Source organism: Acinonyx jubatus, chromosome E2, assembly GCF_027475565.1.
Source record: "Acinonyx jubatus isolate Ajub_Pintada_27869175 chromosome E2, VMU_Ajub_asm_v1.0, whole genome shotgun sequence".
NCBI classification, from domain to species: Eukaryota; Metazoa; Chordata; class Mammalia; order Carnivora; family Felidae; genus Acinonyx; species Acinonyx jubatus.
In genome coordinates this window covers 17498851-17517177 of record NC_069396.1, presented here as the reverse complement: position 1 = coordinate 17517177, position 18327 = coordinate 17498851, and the positions used below count along the sequence as shown (strand labels likewise).

Here is an 18327-nt window from a genome sequence, read left to right as displayed (position 1 = left end):
TCAGTCTCGACAGTGCATTTCTAGTATGGTAAATGTACGTTGGTCCTGTCAGACAAAGGTGAGGTCAGAGTGGTTGGCAGACATTGATAGATTTGGTCTAGAGTGCCTGTAATGTTGCCTCTCCAGTTCTGCTGGCATTGGCTTCTAGGGGCAATGAAGTGAAAAATTATCAGTTACTTGCGAGAAGTTGCCACATGCAAATAGGTCCTTGCATCCTTTTTTCCAAAGAAAAGTTCGAGTTCACCCAAGGCCATGCAAATTGGAGAGCTGCTCTAAGACACTTAGAACCCTATTTTTGCTATGAGCTTTTTTCCCCTCTGCTTATGCTTGTATATATTTTTTGTTATCTATTTAAATCTTGTTTCTTCTCAAAACCGATTTGAAGCAGTTTATATTTACTCACACATTTGCCATTTCTGATGTTCTTCATTTCTTTGTGTAGATCCGAATTTTAATTCAAATTTCCTTCTGCCTGAAGAACTTTAGCATTTTTGTAGTGCAGATCTGCTGACAGTGAATTCCTGAAAAAGTCTTTATTTCACCTTCCTTTTTGAAAATGTTTTTGGTGTCATCATTGTCTCTGTTCTTTATAGGATATATCTTTTTTCCTCTGGTTGCTTTTAAGCTTTTTCTCCTTGTCACTGGTTTTTAGATATTTGATTACGATATTCCTTGGTGTGGGTGATTTTTATCATGTTTCTTCTGCTTCATGTTTCTTGGGCTTATTAGAGGTGAGAATTTATAGTTTTCGTCATATTTGGAAGTTTCTCAGACATTTTCTTCCAATATATTTTTCTATCCTCTCTTCTCTCTTTTTCTTTTTAACTTTTTTTTAAAAGTAAACTCTAACCCCTAACATGGAGCTTAAACTCATGACCCCAGAGATTAAGAGTCACATGCTGTACTAACTGAGCCAACCAGGTGGCCCTCTTTTTGGAATTTGAGTTATACCTAATATTATACTATAATGTGTCCTACAAGTTTCTGATGCTCTATTTTTTCTTTTTTGTTTTTTTTGTTTGTTTGTTTTTGTTTTTCAGTTTTCTTTCTGTGTAATTTTGGTTAATTTCTATTGCTTTGTGTTCAGCTTTACTGATATTTTCTTTTGTAGGGTCTAATCTGCTGTTAATCCCATCCAGTGAGTTTTTCATTACAGATTTTTTTTTTTTTTTAAGTTTATTCATTCTGAGAAAGAGAGAGAGAGAGAGTACAGGTAAGGGCAGAGAGAGAGGAGAGAGAGAATCCCAATCAGGCTCTGCACTGTGCTGTTAGCACAGAGCCCAGCATGGGGCTTGAATCCAAAAACCGTGAGATCATGACCTGAGCCAAAATCAAGAGTTGGAGGCTTAACCAAATGAGCCACCCAGGTACCCCGTATTTTCTTTTTCATTAATAGAGGTTCAATATTAGTCTTTTTAAATATCTTCCATTTATTTCATCATCATGATCATTCTTTACCTTTTTGAAAATAGGGAATGCATTTATACTAGCTGTTCTAGTGTTTTTGTTTCCTAATGTTGTCATCTCTGTTTTAATGGGTCTGTTTCTATGATAGGTCCTCCGATTATGGTTCATACTTTCTTGCTTCTTTGCAGGCCTGCCAATTTTTTATTATTGAGATGTTATTCACATACCATAAATACACTTTTTTAAAGAGTACATGTCAGTGTTTTTTAGTATATTCACAAAGTTGTACAATCATTATGAAAATATAATTCCAAAACATTTGCACCATCTTCCTCCCCGCAAAACCTTATGCTCATTAGTAATCACTCCCCATTCTTTCCTCCTCCAGCCCCTTGTAAGCACTGATCTAGTTTCTGTCTCAGTGGATCTGCCTATTTTGGATATTTCATCCAAATGGAATCATGCAATATGTGCTCTTTTTTGTTGGACTTCTTTCAGTTAGCATAACATTTTTGAGGTTTATCCATATTGTAGCATGAACAGTCTTTTATTCCTTTTTATGGCTGAATAATATTCCATTGTATGCATATGCCTGGAAATTCTTGAATGGATATTGGAAATTTATTTTATGTTGTTGGCTGCTAGATATTGTTGTATTTCTTTGTTAGGCTTTATGCTGGGATGCAGTTGATTTTCTTAGGATCAGTTTGATCCTTTTGATCCTGGCTTTTAAGCTTTGTTACTGTGGGTCTAGAGTAGCCTTTAATCTGAAGTAATTTGGCCGCACTCCTGAGGCATAACCATTCTGAGATTTTACTTGATGCTCTGCATATTTGGAGGCCTTTCCATGCTCACTAGTGGGAACGATATTACACAGAAAGAAAAGAGAACTGAAACAAACAAACAAACAAAAAAAACCCCAAAATAGAGCATCAGCCCTGTGTGAACTCAAGGGATTTTCCCCCTACTTCTTATTGGTGGTTCTTGCCCCAGCCTTGTTTTGTTTTGTTTTGTTTTTTGCACATATGCATAGGTTATAGTCTGCCAAAGGTTTGAAAGAGGATTCCTGTGCAGATCTTTGGAGCTCTCTCTTTACATACCTCCCTTCTGGTATTTTATCCTGAAAATTCTACCTGCCTTGGCCTTCCTAAACTAGGGACTCTAAACTAGGTTTCTTTAACTCAAGATGCCAGACTTTGTTTCGACTCTGCCTTCCTGTACTGAGGCCTTAAAATTTTCTCTAGATAGTAGGCTAGGGTATTCATGGGGCTCACCTTGTTTGTTTTTTTCTCTCAGGGGTCAGTGTCCTGGGTCGCCTGTTGTCCAGTGTCTGAAAACCGTTGTTTATATATTTTGTCCAGTTTTCCAATAATTTAAGGTGGTAAGGTAAATCTGGTACCTGTTACTGCATAGCTTTGGTTTAAGGCAGTTTTATTGACATGATGCATATAAAGAGACATCATATCATCATTATCAAATAATAATAATAAAAGTAATGAGCACTGAGAGGAAGCTAGTATTCAAATTATGTGGACAATAACATCACCGTGATTAAGCTGCTACTTTTTCCTCTTAACTTTGCAGAAACCAACATCGAAAGGAAAATGCAGAGGGGTAGATTATCTTATGAAAGAAATAAACAGTTTTCAGTAGAGAAAAAACACTTTTACGCCAGAATTTTAAGGACCACATATGGGGAACTAGTAATGACTTTTTGACATCTCTGTCCATCTCTGACAGCTGGGGCAGCTGGCGGGAGTGATGCAGAGGCAATGGCTGCTGACTGGAAGAAGTGTGACTTGATTGCAAAGATCCTGGCCTCTTGTCCCCAGCAGTCTCTTTCACCAGAGGATTACTATCGAGATATCTGCCCCCAGGTAAACAGTTTTGTTTCTTTTCACTGTTGGAGGATTATCTGCTTATTCATGGAAATGACATTTAATGTTTCTCTAACGTGGAGGTGAAAGCAATGTAATATTTAAGTTTATTGTTCAGTGAGGGGACTTACTTTTTTTTTTTTTTAATGTTGATTTATTTATTTTGAGAGAGAAAGAGGATGAGTGGGGGGAGAGGGGCAAAGGGAGAGAATCTTAAGCAGGGCTCCATGCTCAGCACAGAGCCCGACATGGGGCTCGATCATAACCTGGGATCATGACCTGAGCCGAAATCAAGAGTCGGACACTCAAGGGACTGAGCCACCCAGGCGCCCCATCTAATGTGGAGGTGAAAGAAATATAATATTTAAGTTTATTGTTCAGTGAGGGGCCTCGTGAATTAAGTGAATAAACACCTGTGAAAGAGACCCGCCTAATTGTTAGGTTTAAGAACGTCTCACCATTGTTAAATGAGTAGTTTAGCTTGCTCTCAGAGCTGGAATATGAAACTAAAATTTCATTGTGTTCATTATCTTTTCTGTGTGGTTTTAGTTTAAAAAAAAAACTGGTATTAAGTAAACACGGAAAATTAACATGGTATACAGTTTAAAAAGCACATAAGAGTAAACAGAAAAACAAATCTTCCTCTCATCTCTGTTTTCTAGTCCCTCAGAGGTAGTCACTCTTACCAATTTCTTGTTTATTTTTCAGTGATATTCTGTGTATTAATGTATGTACAATTATGTGTCTATGTATGTATATATATTCTAATTTTTATCCAAATGATAACATGCTACACGTAGTTTTTCATTTTGCTTCTTTTTAAAAAAATTTTTTTTAACGTTTTTTATTCATTTTTTTTGAGAGAGAGAGAGAGAGAGAGAGACAGAGCGCAAGCAGGTAAGGGGCAGAGAGAGAGAGGGAGACACAGAATCCGAAGCAGCCTCCAGGCTCTGAGCTGTCAGCACAGATCCGATGAGGGGCTCGAACCCACAAACTGCGAGATCAAGACTTAAGCTGAAGTTAGATGATTAATCTACTGAGCCACCCAGGCACCCCTTCGTTTTGCTTCTTAACATTGTACCTTGGAGAGGGGCACCTAGGTGGCTCAGTCAGTTAGGCATCTGACTTCAGCTCAGGTCATGATCTGTCAGTTCATGGGTTTGAGCCCCACATTGGGGTCTCTTGTCAGCACAGAGTCTGCTTCAGATCCTCTGTCTCCCTCTCTCTCTGTCCCTCCCCTGCTCTTGCAAGCGCTAGCACTCTCTCTCTCTCTCTCTCTCTCTCTCTCTCAAAAATGAGTAAACATTAAACAAAATTAAAAACAAAACACCCCCAATGTACTTAGGAGATAATTTCCTACTGAGTTGCCTCATTCTGTTCATGGGTACATAGTATTTCACCATATTAATGTACCATAATTTATTTAACCAGCCTCCTATTAATGGACATTGAGTTGTTTCCATTCTTTTGCTACTACCAACCATGCTACAGTTAATATCTATAGATTTTTTTACACATGCAAATATTGCCATAGGAAAAATCCCTAGAATTGAAATGATTGGTTCAAAGGGTATGTGCATTTAAATTTTTGACTGATATTGTTTATGTATCCGTTTTCCCACACCTTTGCTTACCCAATGTGTTACAAGAATTTCCTTTTTTTTGCTAATCTTATATCTGGAAAATGTGGAAGGAGTTTGCTTAATCAGTATTCCCCACACCTTTTGGAGTGAAGGTCATTCAGTTGTTATACTTATCTTAAGGGTTCTCATGGGTAGGCATGCATGAGAACAAAATATCACAATGCAAAGATCTTATATTGAAAAATACTAAATATAAATCTTCCTACAGAAAAAAGTTAGTATTTGCAATGATGAGTAAGTATTTTATGAATCTAGTAGTTACAGTTTTGGTTCATAACAAAATGATGAAACAAGTCACAGGTTTCACGTGTGCGGAGTCTCTCTCTGGAACTGTCAAAGGTCACATACAATTTTTGGACAGAAGATACTCCTGTCTGCAAAAAAGTGCAAGACTCACTTTTAAGTCAGGAAGAGAAATGCACGTTTTATTGGCTGTTTATACTAGGGTGAACCACTTATAGGCACAGGAGATCTATGTTTATCTTTGAGAATAAAATAGACTCCTTTCTGGGATAGTTCAGGCATGACAGGCTCTTCAGATCCTAAATATATTTATATGCCTCGATCCAGAAATTTCATTTGGTCATGCTACTTATAATAGCAAAAAAAAATTTTTTTAAGTTTTTTATTTTAATTCCAGTGTAGTTAACATACAGTGTTATAGTAGTTTTAGGTGTACTATGATAGCAAAATTTTGAGAGAAAACTCAATGTCTGGATATTAGGGAATAATTTAATAAATTCTTACATACAGCTTAAATATAATATTTTTGAGGAATTTACAATATGAGAAGATTTCAATAATATGTAAAACTGAATATTAAGTGAGGTCTTAATAATTAAAAAGAAAAAAATTATACAGAAATATCCCGGCAAAAATATCCCAGCATAAATGTTTTAGTGATTTAGGATGATTTTTCTTCCTTAAACTTTATTTTGTAAATTTTCTATAATGAACATCTATTTTATAAATTTAATAACATTATTTAGTAGAAGCATGGCCTCTTCGGTTCTCACACCGCTGATACTGGGTTGTTAAATTAAAAAAAAAATTCTGTTGTATCAGTATTATTGCAGTAAGTTTGTTTTTTGGCTTAAAGAAATACTGCTTTCTCTTTATTTAAATGTAATAGTCCTTGCAAAGAGTCTTGTATTTACTTTTATGTGCTTTTTCTCGTAGATTCTAGATTTATTTCACTTTCAAGATAAATTGACAGCGCGACAGTTTCAGAGAGTTGCCACCACTACCTTTATAACCATGTCGAGAGAACGCCCACAATTGGCTTCGAAGTATTTGCTTGAACCGGTGCTAGCCCCCCTCCACCGATGTTTAAACACCGCAGGTAAAGGAAGAAGTCTGGTGGCTGTGTTCCTCTCAGGGATCTTCCTCAGTGTTTCAGATTTCAGTGACTGAAGTCTGTCATACTTCCTTGTCTCCAGTTTTGCTTTCTTTTCTCCCCAACTTCTTATTTTGAAAGATCCACCTCACGTAAATTCCAAGAAAAGTACCTTGAAGCACTCCTGTACGCTTTACCTGGATTGCCCAGCTGCTCATATTCTGGCCACATTCGCTTTTATCTTTCTCTCTTTTTATTTATTTATTTATTTATTTATTTATTTATTTATTTATTTATTTTTTAACGTTTATTTATTTTTGGGACAGAGAGAGACAGAGCATGAACGGGGGAGGGGCAGAGAGAGTGGGAGACACAGAATCTGAAACGGGCTCCAGGCTCTGAGCCGTCAGCACAGAGCCCGACGCGGGGCTCGAACTCATGGACCGCGAGATCGTGACCTGAGCTGAAGTCAGACACTCAACCGACTGAGCCACCCAGGCGCCCCTCTCTCTTTTTATAACATGTACATCAGCGCTTGTTAGCTGCAGACGTCATTTGATATACAGACTTGATTCAAATTTGTCTAATTGTCTCAAGAATTTCCTTTGTAGTTATTTTTTCGTTTAAGTCTAGATTCTAGTGAAGACTCCTGCATTGCGTTTACTTATATCTTTTTAGTTTCCATTAATGTAGAATAGTTCCCTAGCCTTTTGTTTGTTTTTCACCATGATGTTTTTTCCCCAGATGAATGCACTTCCTTTATCAAGAGTGACAAACTGAAACAAAACCGTAAAACCCCAAACATGTAAAAACCCAAGGTGTTAGAAGGACAAACTCAATTCATTCAAATTCAAGCTCATCTGGACCCTGGTCACAAAACTTAGTGAGGTGCATGTGGACACCAAATTAGGGAGAGGACAGGAGTGAGGCCAAGAGAAAGGGTGTGAAGGGGGCCCCCATAGGTTCCCTAGGGATCACCCTCAAAGTGGTACCTCCACCTTCCCAGAGATAGTGAAGACCTACCGGGCCCTAACCTTTTGACCACCCCAACCCCTGGCCAGGGTGTTTAAGGCCAGTCCCAAATGATTCTACCCTCCCTTGCTCCATCCTCACTTGCTCAGGCTTTCAACCTCACTCTTCTCCTCCTCTATACTTTTCTCTGTGAATAGTAGTAAGTTAGGGTATTGTTTGAGTCACAGTGAGGCTGGGGGCCAAGGGAGACAGGGTGGAGACGAGGTGAAGAGAGGAGATAAAGGTCTGTCCAAGGATCCCTCTCTTCATGGGATCCCAAAGTGTACATCCAGCTCCTCTTTTTAAAAAAATATGTTTCTTTAATGTTTATTTATTTTGAGAGAGAGAGAGAGCGTGAGCAGGGGAGGGGCAGAGAGAGGGAGAGAGAGAATCCCAAGCAGGCTCTGTTAGTGCACAGGCCGACTCGGGGCTCAAACTCACAAACCGTGAGATCATGACCTGAACTGAAATAAAGAGTCGGATGCTCAACTGACTGAGCCCCCCAGGCGCCCCCCAGCTCCTCTTTTGCAACCACTCAGATCTGAGAAAGTGCACTGTAGGCACCAGCAGCTGTAAGTCGGAGAAGGGATGAGCTTGCCGGCCGGCACTTGGTGGGGCTGGCTGGCGTGAGAGGACAGCGGCAGCTGCATTTTCCCGCGGGTCAGGCTGCTGCTCAGCACAGCCCGGTGGGCGCTGAACTGCCTACCAGCTCCATGTGCTGGTGCTGCTGTTCGCCCTGGGAGGCCCCGGGAGCCCTCAGCAGGCTCGGTGATGTTGCCGGCTGTGTTAGCCGGGATGGACGAGAGCGGGGCCCGCTCGTCAGTGTGAGTGGAAGGCAGGCTGTGGGAACTGGGTTCAGCTCCGTCGGGGGCTTGGGCAGGGGGGCTGCTAGGGTCCAGCAGCAGCTTCCGCTCCTCTCCGTCCTGGTCCCAGTCCTTGTTCTCGCTGCTGTAGTGGCACCCCAGGGCTGGGGTCAGGCTGGGCGCTCAGACCACGCCGAGGAGGGAAGGCATCCTTACCATGGCATTTTTGAAGAGCCTCGGTTACAAAACGTTCTGCAATTTGTATTTGTCTAATTGTTTCCTCATGATTAGATCCAGGGTAAACATTTCAGCAGCAATATTCCATAGGATGACTATTTTTTCTCAGTCTCCATTAGATTAGGGGGCACACGTAATCAGTTTATCCCATTCTGGTGATATTAAATTTGATCATTTCATTAGTAGTCTGATTTCTCCATTGTTAACATATCTTTCTCTGTAATTAATAAGTAATCTGTGGGATGATAGTCTGAGACTGTGTGCCCTGTTTCCTGTTAAGTCTTTCATGCTGTGGTTTGGTATCCATTGATGATTCTTGCCAGTAAAATGGTTCCTTTCTTTGTTATTTTAATTTGTTAGGTTTCTATTCTTCTATAAAGAAGAGCTTTTCTTTCTCCTTGCCTCATCCCTTTTTTAAAGTTTTTTTTTTTTAAGATTTTATTCAGTGAGTTACCCAACATTCTTGTCATTCATTTTTTAAAAAATATTTATTTATTTATTTTGAGAGACAGTGCATGCACAAGAGCAGGGGCGGGGCAGAGAGAGAGGGAGAGAGAGAATCCCAAGCAGGCTCTGCGCTGTCACTGCAAACCAGCGAGATCATGACCTAGGCCAAAGTCCAGAGTCAGCCACTTAACCGACTGAGCCACCCAGCCTCCCCTCTTATCATTCATTTTGATGCTCAGATTTTCCCACATTTGGCTGGTGGGTTTAGTTCTGTTTTAATGTCTTAGAAGATTGACATTGCACCAACTCATCACCTGCCTTAGTATGTTTTTATACTTTACTGAATTTTTCCCCCACAGTTTACTGAATTTAATGCTTGGATGCAGAATATTATTTCAACATTCTTTGTTAAAAAAAAAAAAAAAACAAAACAAGAAACCTTTCTAGATAGTAGTTCCTAAGGTTTTAAATGAAGAAAAAGTTTGATGTTATGGTTAAACCAAATTTAGTTCTATGTAGACTTTTCTAAGAAGTCATCTGTAGTAAACATTTCCTGGGTGTGTGTAGTGGGGGTGAGGTGGGCAGGGATAAAGAAAGTCTAATTTTTGTGCATAGTAAAACTTCACCAAATTGAACCTGGTGAAGTGAAATTTTTGATTATTCAGATGTGATAAACGTTATATATATATATATATATATATATATATATATATATATATATATTTATTTTTTATTTTTATTTTTATTTTTTTGGTGTCCATGGATCGGCCTGAACTAAACATGGTATTTGAGTAAATAGTTTAAATTTCTTTACATATTTGATAGAAACCTAGTCTAGATCCACTATATGCTTCAATAAACCACTCAAGGGGTGCCTCAGTCAGTGGAGTGTCCAACCCTTGATTTCGGCTCAGGTCATGATCCCAGGGTTGTGGGATTGAGTCCTGCCTTGCGCTCTGCACTAAGTGTGAGGCCTGCTTGGGATTCTCTCTCTGTCTCCCTTTGTCCCTCTCCCCTACTTGCATGCTATCTCTCTAACTTCATGTATTAAGAGTATACCTCATTACTAATCTATTCTCTTGTCTAATACCTAATCTATGAATTAGGTATTGTAGTCTGAGGCAGTGATCCTCATAGTGTGGCCCCAGGACCAGCAACATCAGCATCACCTGGTAATTTATTGGAAATGCAACTTCTTGGGCTCTCCTCAGACCTACTGAATCAGAAATGCTGGTGTGGGTCCCAACAATCTGTGTTTTAACAGGCCCTTCTGGGTAATTCAGGTGTGTGTTCAAGTTTGAACACTGGTCTAAGAGCACTGTTCTTAGGATAAGTAGATCCATTCCATTTGTGGATCAATTATTATTGTCCTGGACATTGTTCATTCCTATTGGACATCTATTTGCCAGACATTTCTTCGTATGTTAGGTTATATTCGTAACACCAGCTACATGTTTTGCATTGACAGTGTCTGGATAACAAAAAGGGTGTATGATAGTCTGACTGGTTTTATATAGACAGCCCCATCATTGCCACTGGGGGAAAAAACACCCTAAAATATAGGCTTTCTTATTTTGTTTTTCATATTGTATCACATTTTTAAGACTATGTGACAATTATGATAAATTACCATATTTTATCAATTCTAAGGTGCACATGTTTTTAACATAAAAAAGCTTTAATTTTGGGGGGTCTTCTGGCTGGCTCAGTCAGTAGAGCATCCAACTCTTGATCCCAGGGCTGTGAGTTCAAGCCCCACATTGGGCATGGAGCCTACTTAAAAAACAAACAAAAAAAAAAACCCCAAAACAAAAAACTTGAATTTTGGAAATATTTTTCACATTTTAACAATTCTGATATCGAGATGTATCTCACAATTATTGTTGGCCAGGTAGCAATCATGGCATTATCTGTGCCTGCAAATGAGCATTAAAACTCATAGAATGGATGTCAGTGACTTAGGAAAAAACTGTGAAGACAACAGTAGAGTGGTGACCTTTTTTTTTTTTAAGAAAATGTTTGTATTTATTTTTGAGAGAAAGAGAGAGACAGAACATGAGCGGGGGAGAGGCAGAGAGAAGGAGACACACAATCTGAAGCTGTCAGCACACAGCCTGATGTGAGGCTTGAACCCATGAACCATGAGATCATGACCTGAGCTGAAGTCAGACACCTAACTGACTGAGCCACCCAGGTTCCCCTAGAGTGGTGAACTTTTAAGAAATTTCACATCAGGGACACTTGGGTGGCTCAGTTGGTTAAGCGTCCAACTCTTGGTTTCAGCTCAGATCATGATCTCACAGTTGGTGAGTTCAAGCCCCACATTGGGATCCGTGCTGTCAGCACAGAATCTGCTTAGGATTCTCTCTTTCTCCCCTCTCTCTGCCCCTCCCCAACTCATTCTTTCAAAAATAAATACAGTTAAAAAAAGAAATTTCACATCACCTACACTCTTGGTGGCACAGAGTTCAGTATATTATGGCAATATGTGGATATCAGTAATGGTGTCGAAATGTTTCAGAAGAGTTGGACTTTTTAAATGTGAAGTGTTCAGAATTTCTTATTCTGTTTATCCCAATTATATAGCTTATATAAGGAATGATATTTAATAAAATTGTATGTCTAAATAAATCTAAAAGAGCTCTCAATACTTTTTTTATTAAGTTTTTAAGTCTTAATTCCATATAGCTAACATGCAGTATTGTATTAGTTTTGGGTGTACAAATACTGATTGAACAATTCTATACATTATTCAGTGCTGATCACAATAAGTGTACTATTTAATCACCATCACGTATTTCACACATTCCCCACTGACCTCCCCTCTTTTAATCCTTTTTATAAAATCTATTTTAAAACTTTTTTTTAACATTTTATTTTTGAGTAACCTGTACACACAACACAGGGCTTGCCGAACTCACAACCCAACGATCAAGAGTCCTATGCTCCACCAACTGAGCCAGCCAGGCACCCTGTTTTCACCTCCACGTAACCATTGACTGTCATTTTCATTTAATTTAATCCCTAATTTTTCATTCATTAAATTTACAAGTAAAATTTCAAGTCATAATATTTCATAAGTTACTTGCTTTCTTCTTTCTTGTGATATATAAAATAACAACGAATGTTTATAATCATTGGCATCATAGATTTCATGAAATACTGTATTTGGTGTTGTATTGTACATTGGTAATCATGTTGAATCTCTAATTGTAGGTGTTACTTACAGAACTATCTAGCAACACTTTCTTCCTTAAGTCCTGAGCTCTATTCAATGAGGCACTGAATATGGGTAATTTTGTTTTTTGTTCTCTAGAGATTCCAGAGAGTGGCATGGCTCCAGGGACCATTTTGGTAACAGAAGAGGAACTTAGTAGATGTATTGAGGATGTATTTAAGGTTGGTAATTTGAGTCACTAATGTTTCTAGATAACATTTACACATAGTCTTTTAAAATAGTTTTGCTTTTCTGGGGTGCCTGGGTGTCTCAGTTGGTTAAGCCTCCAACTTCGGCCCAGGTCATGATCTGGCAGTTTGTGGGTTTGAGCCCCGCGTCAGGCTCTGTGCTGACAGCTCAGATCCTGGAGCCTGCTTCAGATTCTGTGTCTCCCTCTCTCCCTACCCCTCCGCTGCTCACACTCTGTCTCTCTGTGTCTCTCAAAAATAATAAATAAACATTAAAAAAATGTTAATTCCAAACTATCATGATTTTTTCACTTTGAAAACTGGAAAATATAAGCTGTTAGTAAAAAAGCTGATACGTTTTGAAACTGTCAATTTCATCATTTACTTTGAATGTTAAACAGTTTAGATTCTCTAACTGGCACATACCACTGATGAAAGCATGTCTTTTGAAGAAATTGACAGTGGCATTTGCAGTGCTATAGGCTTCCAAAAGTGTATGAGAATATTGAGTCTACTTTATATCTTTCTAAAGTAATCACCGTCGTATACAAGTAAGTCTGAATAAGTGAATCTTGCAAATGACTACCTAAATATATTACTGAAAGTGAAAAAAAAATGTATGTTCTCTATGATTACAGTCTTATAAATATATATGAAACATATATTTTTAGACAAAAAATTAAATCCATTGCGTTAGGGCCAGATGGAGCTGGGATAAATATTCTTTCTTAAGGTTTATTTCAATAAATTTATAATAGTATTTTACTATGAAAAATATCCACGCTAGTAAATAGCTTTCAAAATTATTTTCCATATAAAAAGGTCCAGCTGCTTTGGAAAATAATTTGGCAGTTCCTCAAAACATTAAACATGGAATTACTATTTGACACAGTAATTCCATTCTTAGGTATATACCTAAGAGAAATGAGAACATGTTCAGACAAAAATCTGTGCACAAATGTTCATCACGGCATTATTCATAATAGCCCAAACGTGGAAGTCACCCAAATGTTTATCAACTGATAAATAGATACACAAATGTGATATATGCATATAACGGAATATTTTTTAGCCATAAAAATGAATGAAGTATGGACACATGCCACAACGCAAACATTTAAAAGTAACAAATTTTAAACTTTAATAGAAACCAGAAAAAAAAAGACCACACGTTGTATGATTCCATTTATGTAGAATATTAAGACTGGGCAAATTCATAGAGACAGAAAGTAGATCAGTGGTTGCTAGGGGCTGCAGCTGGGGAGTTAGGAGTGTCTGCTAATGGGTATGGGATTTCTTTGTGAGGTAAGGAAAATGTTTTGGAATTAGACAGTGGTGATAGTTATACAGTCTTGTGAATATACTAAAAGCCACGTGTACATTTTAAGAGTGAATTTTTTTTAATGTTTATTTTTGAGAGAGAGACAGAGTATGAGCAGGGGAGGGGCAGAGAGAGAGGGAGACACAGAATCAGAAGCAGGTTCTAAGCCCTGAGCTGTGAGCACAGAGCCTGATGTGGGGCTTGAACTCACGAACCATGAGATCATGACCTGAGCTGAAGTTGGATGCTTAACCAACTGAGCCACCCAGACACCCCTTAAGAATGAATTTTATGGCATGTAAATTACTTATCAATAACTTTAAAAATTACACTCCACATTTCTCATTTCTTTTCTATGGCAGTAAATTAAGCATTTTAGAGAAAGTGTTTAGTTTTTTATGAAATAATTCAAACAGATAAAAAATGCAGAGTAAAACACTCATGTACCCACCACTCAGCTTAAGAAATTAAACATTACCAGTTCGGCTGAAATCTTCTATCTACCTATCCCTGGTGACATTTCCATGGCTTCCCATCTAAAGGTACATTGTGGTTTTAGTTAACAGTTAGTTTTCTTATTACTAGTGAGTTGAACATCTTTTCGTGTTCTAGGTTTATTCATATTTTTTCTTCTGTAAACTGCCTATTCACGTTTTGTCCGTTTTAAAAATTGCCTCTTCAAAATTTTTTTAGAATAAATCTTTTTTTTTAAGTTTATTTATTTTGAGAGAGACAGAGGCAGCATGAGTCAGAGAGAGGCAGAGAGAGAGGGAGAGAGAATTACAAGTTAGCTCCACACTGCCAGCGCAGAGCCCCACTCAGGGCTCAAACCACAAATCCACGAGATCATGATCTGAGCCGAAACCAAGAGTTGGATGCTTAACTGACTGAGCCACCAGGGCGCCTCTAGAATAAATCTTTTTTTATAAAACAACTTTATTGAGATATACTTTACAGACCATAAAATAATGTTTTAAGTATGCAAGTCAATGATTTTTAGTAAGTTTACAGAGTTGTGAAACTAATCCATTACAATTTTAGAACATTTCCATTACCCTAAAAAGGTCCCTGTGCCTATTTATAGTCACTCCTTGTTCCCACCCTTAGCCCCAGGCAACCACTAATCTGTCTACCTCTATGGATTTGCCTTTATGGCTATTTCATGGGAAGGAACCATGCAACATGTGATCTTCTGTGGTGGACTTCTCTCTCTTAGTATGATGTTCTGTGTGTGTGTGTGTGTGGGGGGTGTTTCCATGTTTTGTTTTTTTTCAAAGTAATCACTTTGCCCAACATGGGGCTCGAACTCATGACCCTGAGATCAAGAGTCACGGACTGTTGATCAAGTGTACCGACTGGGCCAGCCAGGCACCCTCTCTTAGCATAATGTTTTGGAGGTTTATCCAGGTTGTTGCATATATCAATATTTTGTCCCTTTTAATTGTTAAGTTATATTCCATGGTATGAATATACCACATTTGGTTTATTTGTTCATCAGTTGATGGACATTTGGCTGTAAAGTAGATCTTTCTTCCTTCAAACAGCTTTGTGAGTTGTAATTCACATACTATACAGTTTGCCCATTTAAAGTGTGCAAATCAGCACACCTGTCTGGCGCAGTCAGTAGAGCATGCACCTCTTGATCTTGGGAGTTCAAGTTCAAGTGCCACACTGATTGTGGAGCTTACCTTAAAAAAAAAAAGTATGCATATCAGTGGTTTTTTAGCATAATCTAAGGCTTGCATATTAGAAGTATATTCTAATACTTCATTACCCAAAAAGAAATCCCACACTATACCCAAAACCGTTTACCACCCTTTTTTCCATTCTCCCTACTCCTAACCCCTGCAACCTCCAACCCGAGTCAACCACTAATCTGCTTTCTCTTTCTATAGATTTGCCTATTCTGGACATTGCATATAAATGGAATGATACACTATATGGTCTTTTGTGATCGGCTTCTTCTACTTAGCATGATGTTTTTAAGGTTTATATTAAGCACAAAGCAGGACCTCATTCTTTTTTTTAAGATTTCTTTTATTTTTTAGTAATCTCTATACCCAACATGGGGCTCAAACTCACAACCCCAAGATCAAAAGTTTCATGCTCTACTGACTGAGCCAATCAGATGCCCCAAGACTTGATTTCTTTTTATTGCTGAATAATATCCTATTGTAGATATAGACTCTATTTTGTAATCCATTCATCCTTTGATATATATTTGGGTTGTTTTTACATTTTAGCTATTATGATTAATGCTACTATAGACATTTGTGTACAAGTCTTTGTGCATACATATGTTTTCATTTTCCTGGGTATATACCTAAGAGTAGAATTGCTAGAGGGGCGCCTGGGTGACTCAGTCGGTTGAGTGTCCGACTTCGGCTCAGGTCATGATCTCACGGCTCGTGAGTTCGAGCCCCGCGTCAGGCTCTGTGCTGACAGCTCGGAGCCTGGAGCCTGCTTCCAATTCTGTGTCTCCCTCTCTCTCTGCCCCTAACCCACTCGCGTTCTGTGTCTGTCTGTCTCAAAAATAAATAAACATTAAAAAAAAATTTTAAAAAAGAGTAGAATTGCTAGATCTTATGGTAACTCTGTGTTTAACCATTTGAAGAACTGCCAAAGTGGCTGCACCAGTTTACATTCCTACTAGCAGTATGTGACGGTGTAGAGTAAACCTTAAGTCGTATTCTTTCAGATAAGAAGGCAGATGATTGGGGGGGGGTGGTGGTGGTGGTTTTTGTTTTGTTTTTGCCTCAGCAAAGTGTTATTGATTTAAGTGATCTCTACACCCAACGTGAGGCTCAAACTCAAGACCCCAAGAATGAGAGTCACACAGTCTTCCAACTGAGCCAGCCAGGTGTCCCTGTTTTCTTTTGTTTTAAACTTAATGTATGAAATTCATGATTTGTAGGTATAAAATTCACGCTTAAAAATTCAAAACTCGTTCTGTTCAACACTCAACTTTTTACTAAAGTAAGCTGTTTCATTTAATTTCACTATTAAATAAAAGGGACCTGGCATACAAATATAGCATCAGATTGTTTATAGATAAAACCTAACTTAGTGACTATAATGCTGTTTTTTTTTTAATGCCTCATTTAGAGACTTATGAAAAGAAAGTTGTTATATCCTGTTCTACATATTCATAGGTAAGGACATTTTTGATTGTAGAAAAATAAGAAATTATATAGAGCAGTGTAGAAAGCAAATGTTCTGAATTAGAGAACAAGGCCCAGCTAACTCTCAGAAAGGTTGTCTTCAGTCACACACCATCTGAGGAATATCATGATGAAAACTGTTAAGTGGTGGGTGTGGAATGTCAGAAAGGCTTGAAAGTGGTGTCAGGGGTAGAACTTAATTGTGACTACACTCTGGTACAAACCCCTCATAGTATTTCTGGGAAGTAAAAAAAAAAAAATTGCTTTTAGAGGAAAAAGAAAGCAAATCAGCTTCTTTCTGGCAAGTGAATTAGCGTCTAAAAAATGGAGAGATCCAGAAACAGTGAATCCTGCCATTGTTCCTATTCTTGCTCCCCAAAAAACGGGGAGGGAAAAAAACCCTCCTAATTTGGTGAACAGTTTGGTGAATTTAAAACCTCCTGGAGAGGCAAGCAAAACATTAGTTGGCTGTAAACACTTGATTATGCACAAAAGATTGGGGCGGTTATGAAAGCAGGAAGGGGTGCGGAAGGGTAATTATTCTCCCTACAAGGTTTTGGCAGCTCAGTTGCACTGGGAAAACAGAGGAAATGTGTATGTTGGGGGGAAATGGTAAACACTGTGTAAAGTTTAGCAACAAAGGCTGTGTTGTCTTTATTAACTTTCTGCTAATACTAAATTACAGAGCACAGCTCAAAGGCAGGAAACAAGGAAAACATCTGGGATAGTTGAATGATCCAGCAGCTCACTGGGTAGCAAGAGGGTACAAGAGGGTGTTTAATTTTAGAGAGGCATTTGGGAACATGTCCAGCTCTGGTTTTCTCTCTCTTTTTCTTTTCTTTTTAACAGATTTACTGGGATATAATTCACATACGCCACAATTCACACATTTAAAGTGTTCAACTCAGTGCTTTTAGTGTAGTCACAGGGTTGTGCAACCATCACCACAAATCTGACTTTAGAAAATTATTGTCCCCCTAAAAGGACCCCATACCCATTACCCATCCCCGTCCCCATTCACTCTCCCTTTTCCCAATTTTATTTTATTTATTTATTAAAAAAATTTTTAATGTTTCTTTATTTTTGAGAGAGAGACAGAGACAGAGCGTGAGTGGAGGAGGGGCAGAGAGAGAGGGAGACAGAATCTGAGGTAGGCTCCAGGCTCCGAGCTGTCAGCGCAGAGTCTGACTCAGGGCTTGAACCCACAAACCACGAGATCATGACCTGAGCCAAAGTTGGATGCTTTACTGACTGAGCCACGCAGGTGCCCCTCCCTTCTCCTAATTAAAAAAAAAAAAAAGTTTATTTATTTATTTTGAGAGAGAGCACGTGTGAGTGGGGGAGGGGCAGAGAATGAGGGAGAGAGAGAGAATCCCAAGCTGATGGCGCAGAGCCTGATGTGGGGCTTGAACCCATGAACTGTGAGATCACAACCTGAGCCCAAGTCAAGAGTGAGACATTTAGCTGATTGAGCCACCCAGGCACCCTCCCTTCTTCTAATTTTATTCCCAAACCTTAGGCAACCACTAAAATGGACTTGCTGTCTCTGTAGACTTGCCTATTATGGATATTTCATATAAATGGACTTATGTAATATGTGGTCTTTTGTAGCTGACTTTTCACCAGCAGGATGTTTGTAGGATTCATCCATGTTGTTGCATAGAGCAGTATTTCATTCT

At 38.6% G+C, this 18327-nt stretch overlaps 1 protein-coding gene across 4 annotated transcripts in view; it reads left to right on the top strand.

Moving 5' to 3' along the window:
• Nucleotides 1-18327, top strand: part of TANGO6 (transport and golgi organization 6 homolog) — a 187579-nt gene that overhangs the window by 22018 nt on the left and 147234 nt on the right. For all 4 annotated transcript variants that reach the window (XR_003426217.2, XM_027076077.2, XM_053211327.1 and 1 more), the window contains 3 exons: nucleotides 3148-3284; nucleotides 6107-6269; nucleotides 12078-12160. Coding sequence is in view for 3 of the 4 variants with exons in the window: in XM_027076077.2 (XP_026931878.2) it covers nucleotides 3148-3284; nucleotides 6107-6269; nucleotides 12078-12160 (383 nt within the window). In the remaining variant the exon portion in view is untranslated. The remainder of the gene's footprint in view (nucleotides 1-3147; nucleotides 3285-6106; nucleotides 6270-12077; nucleotides 12161-18327) is intronic.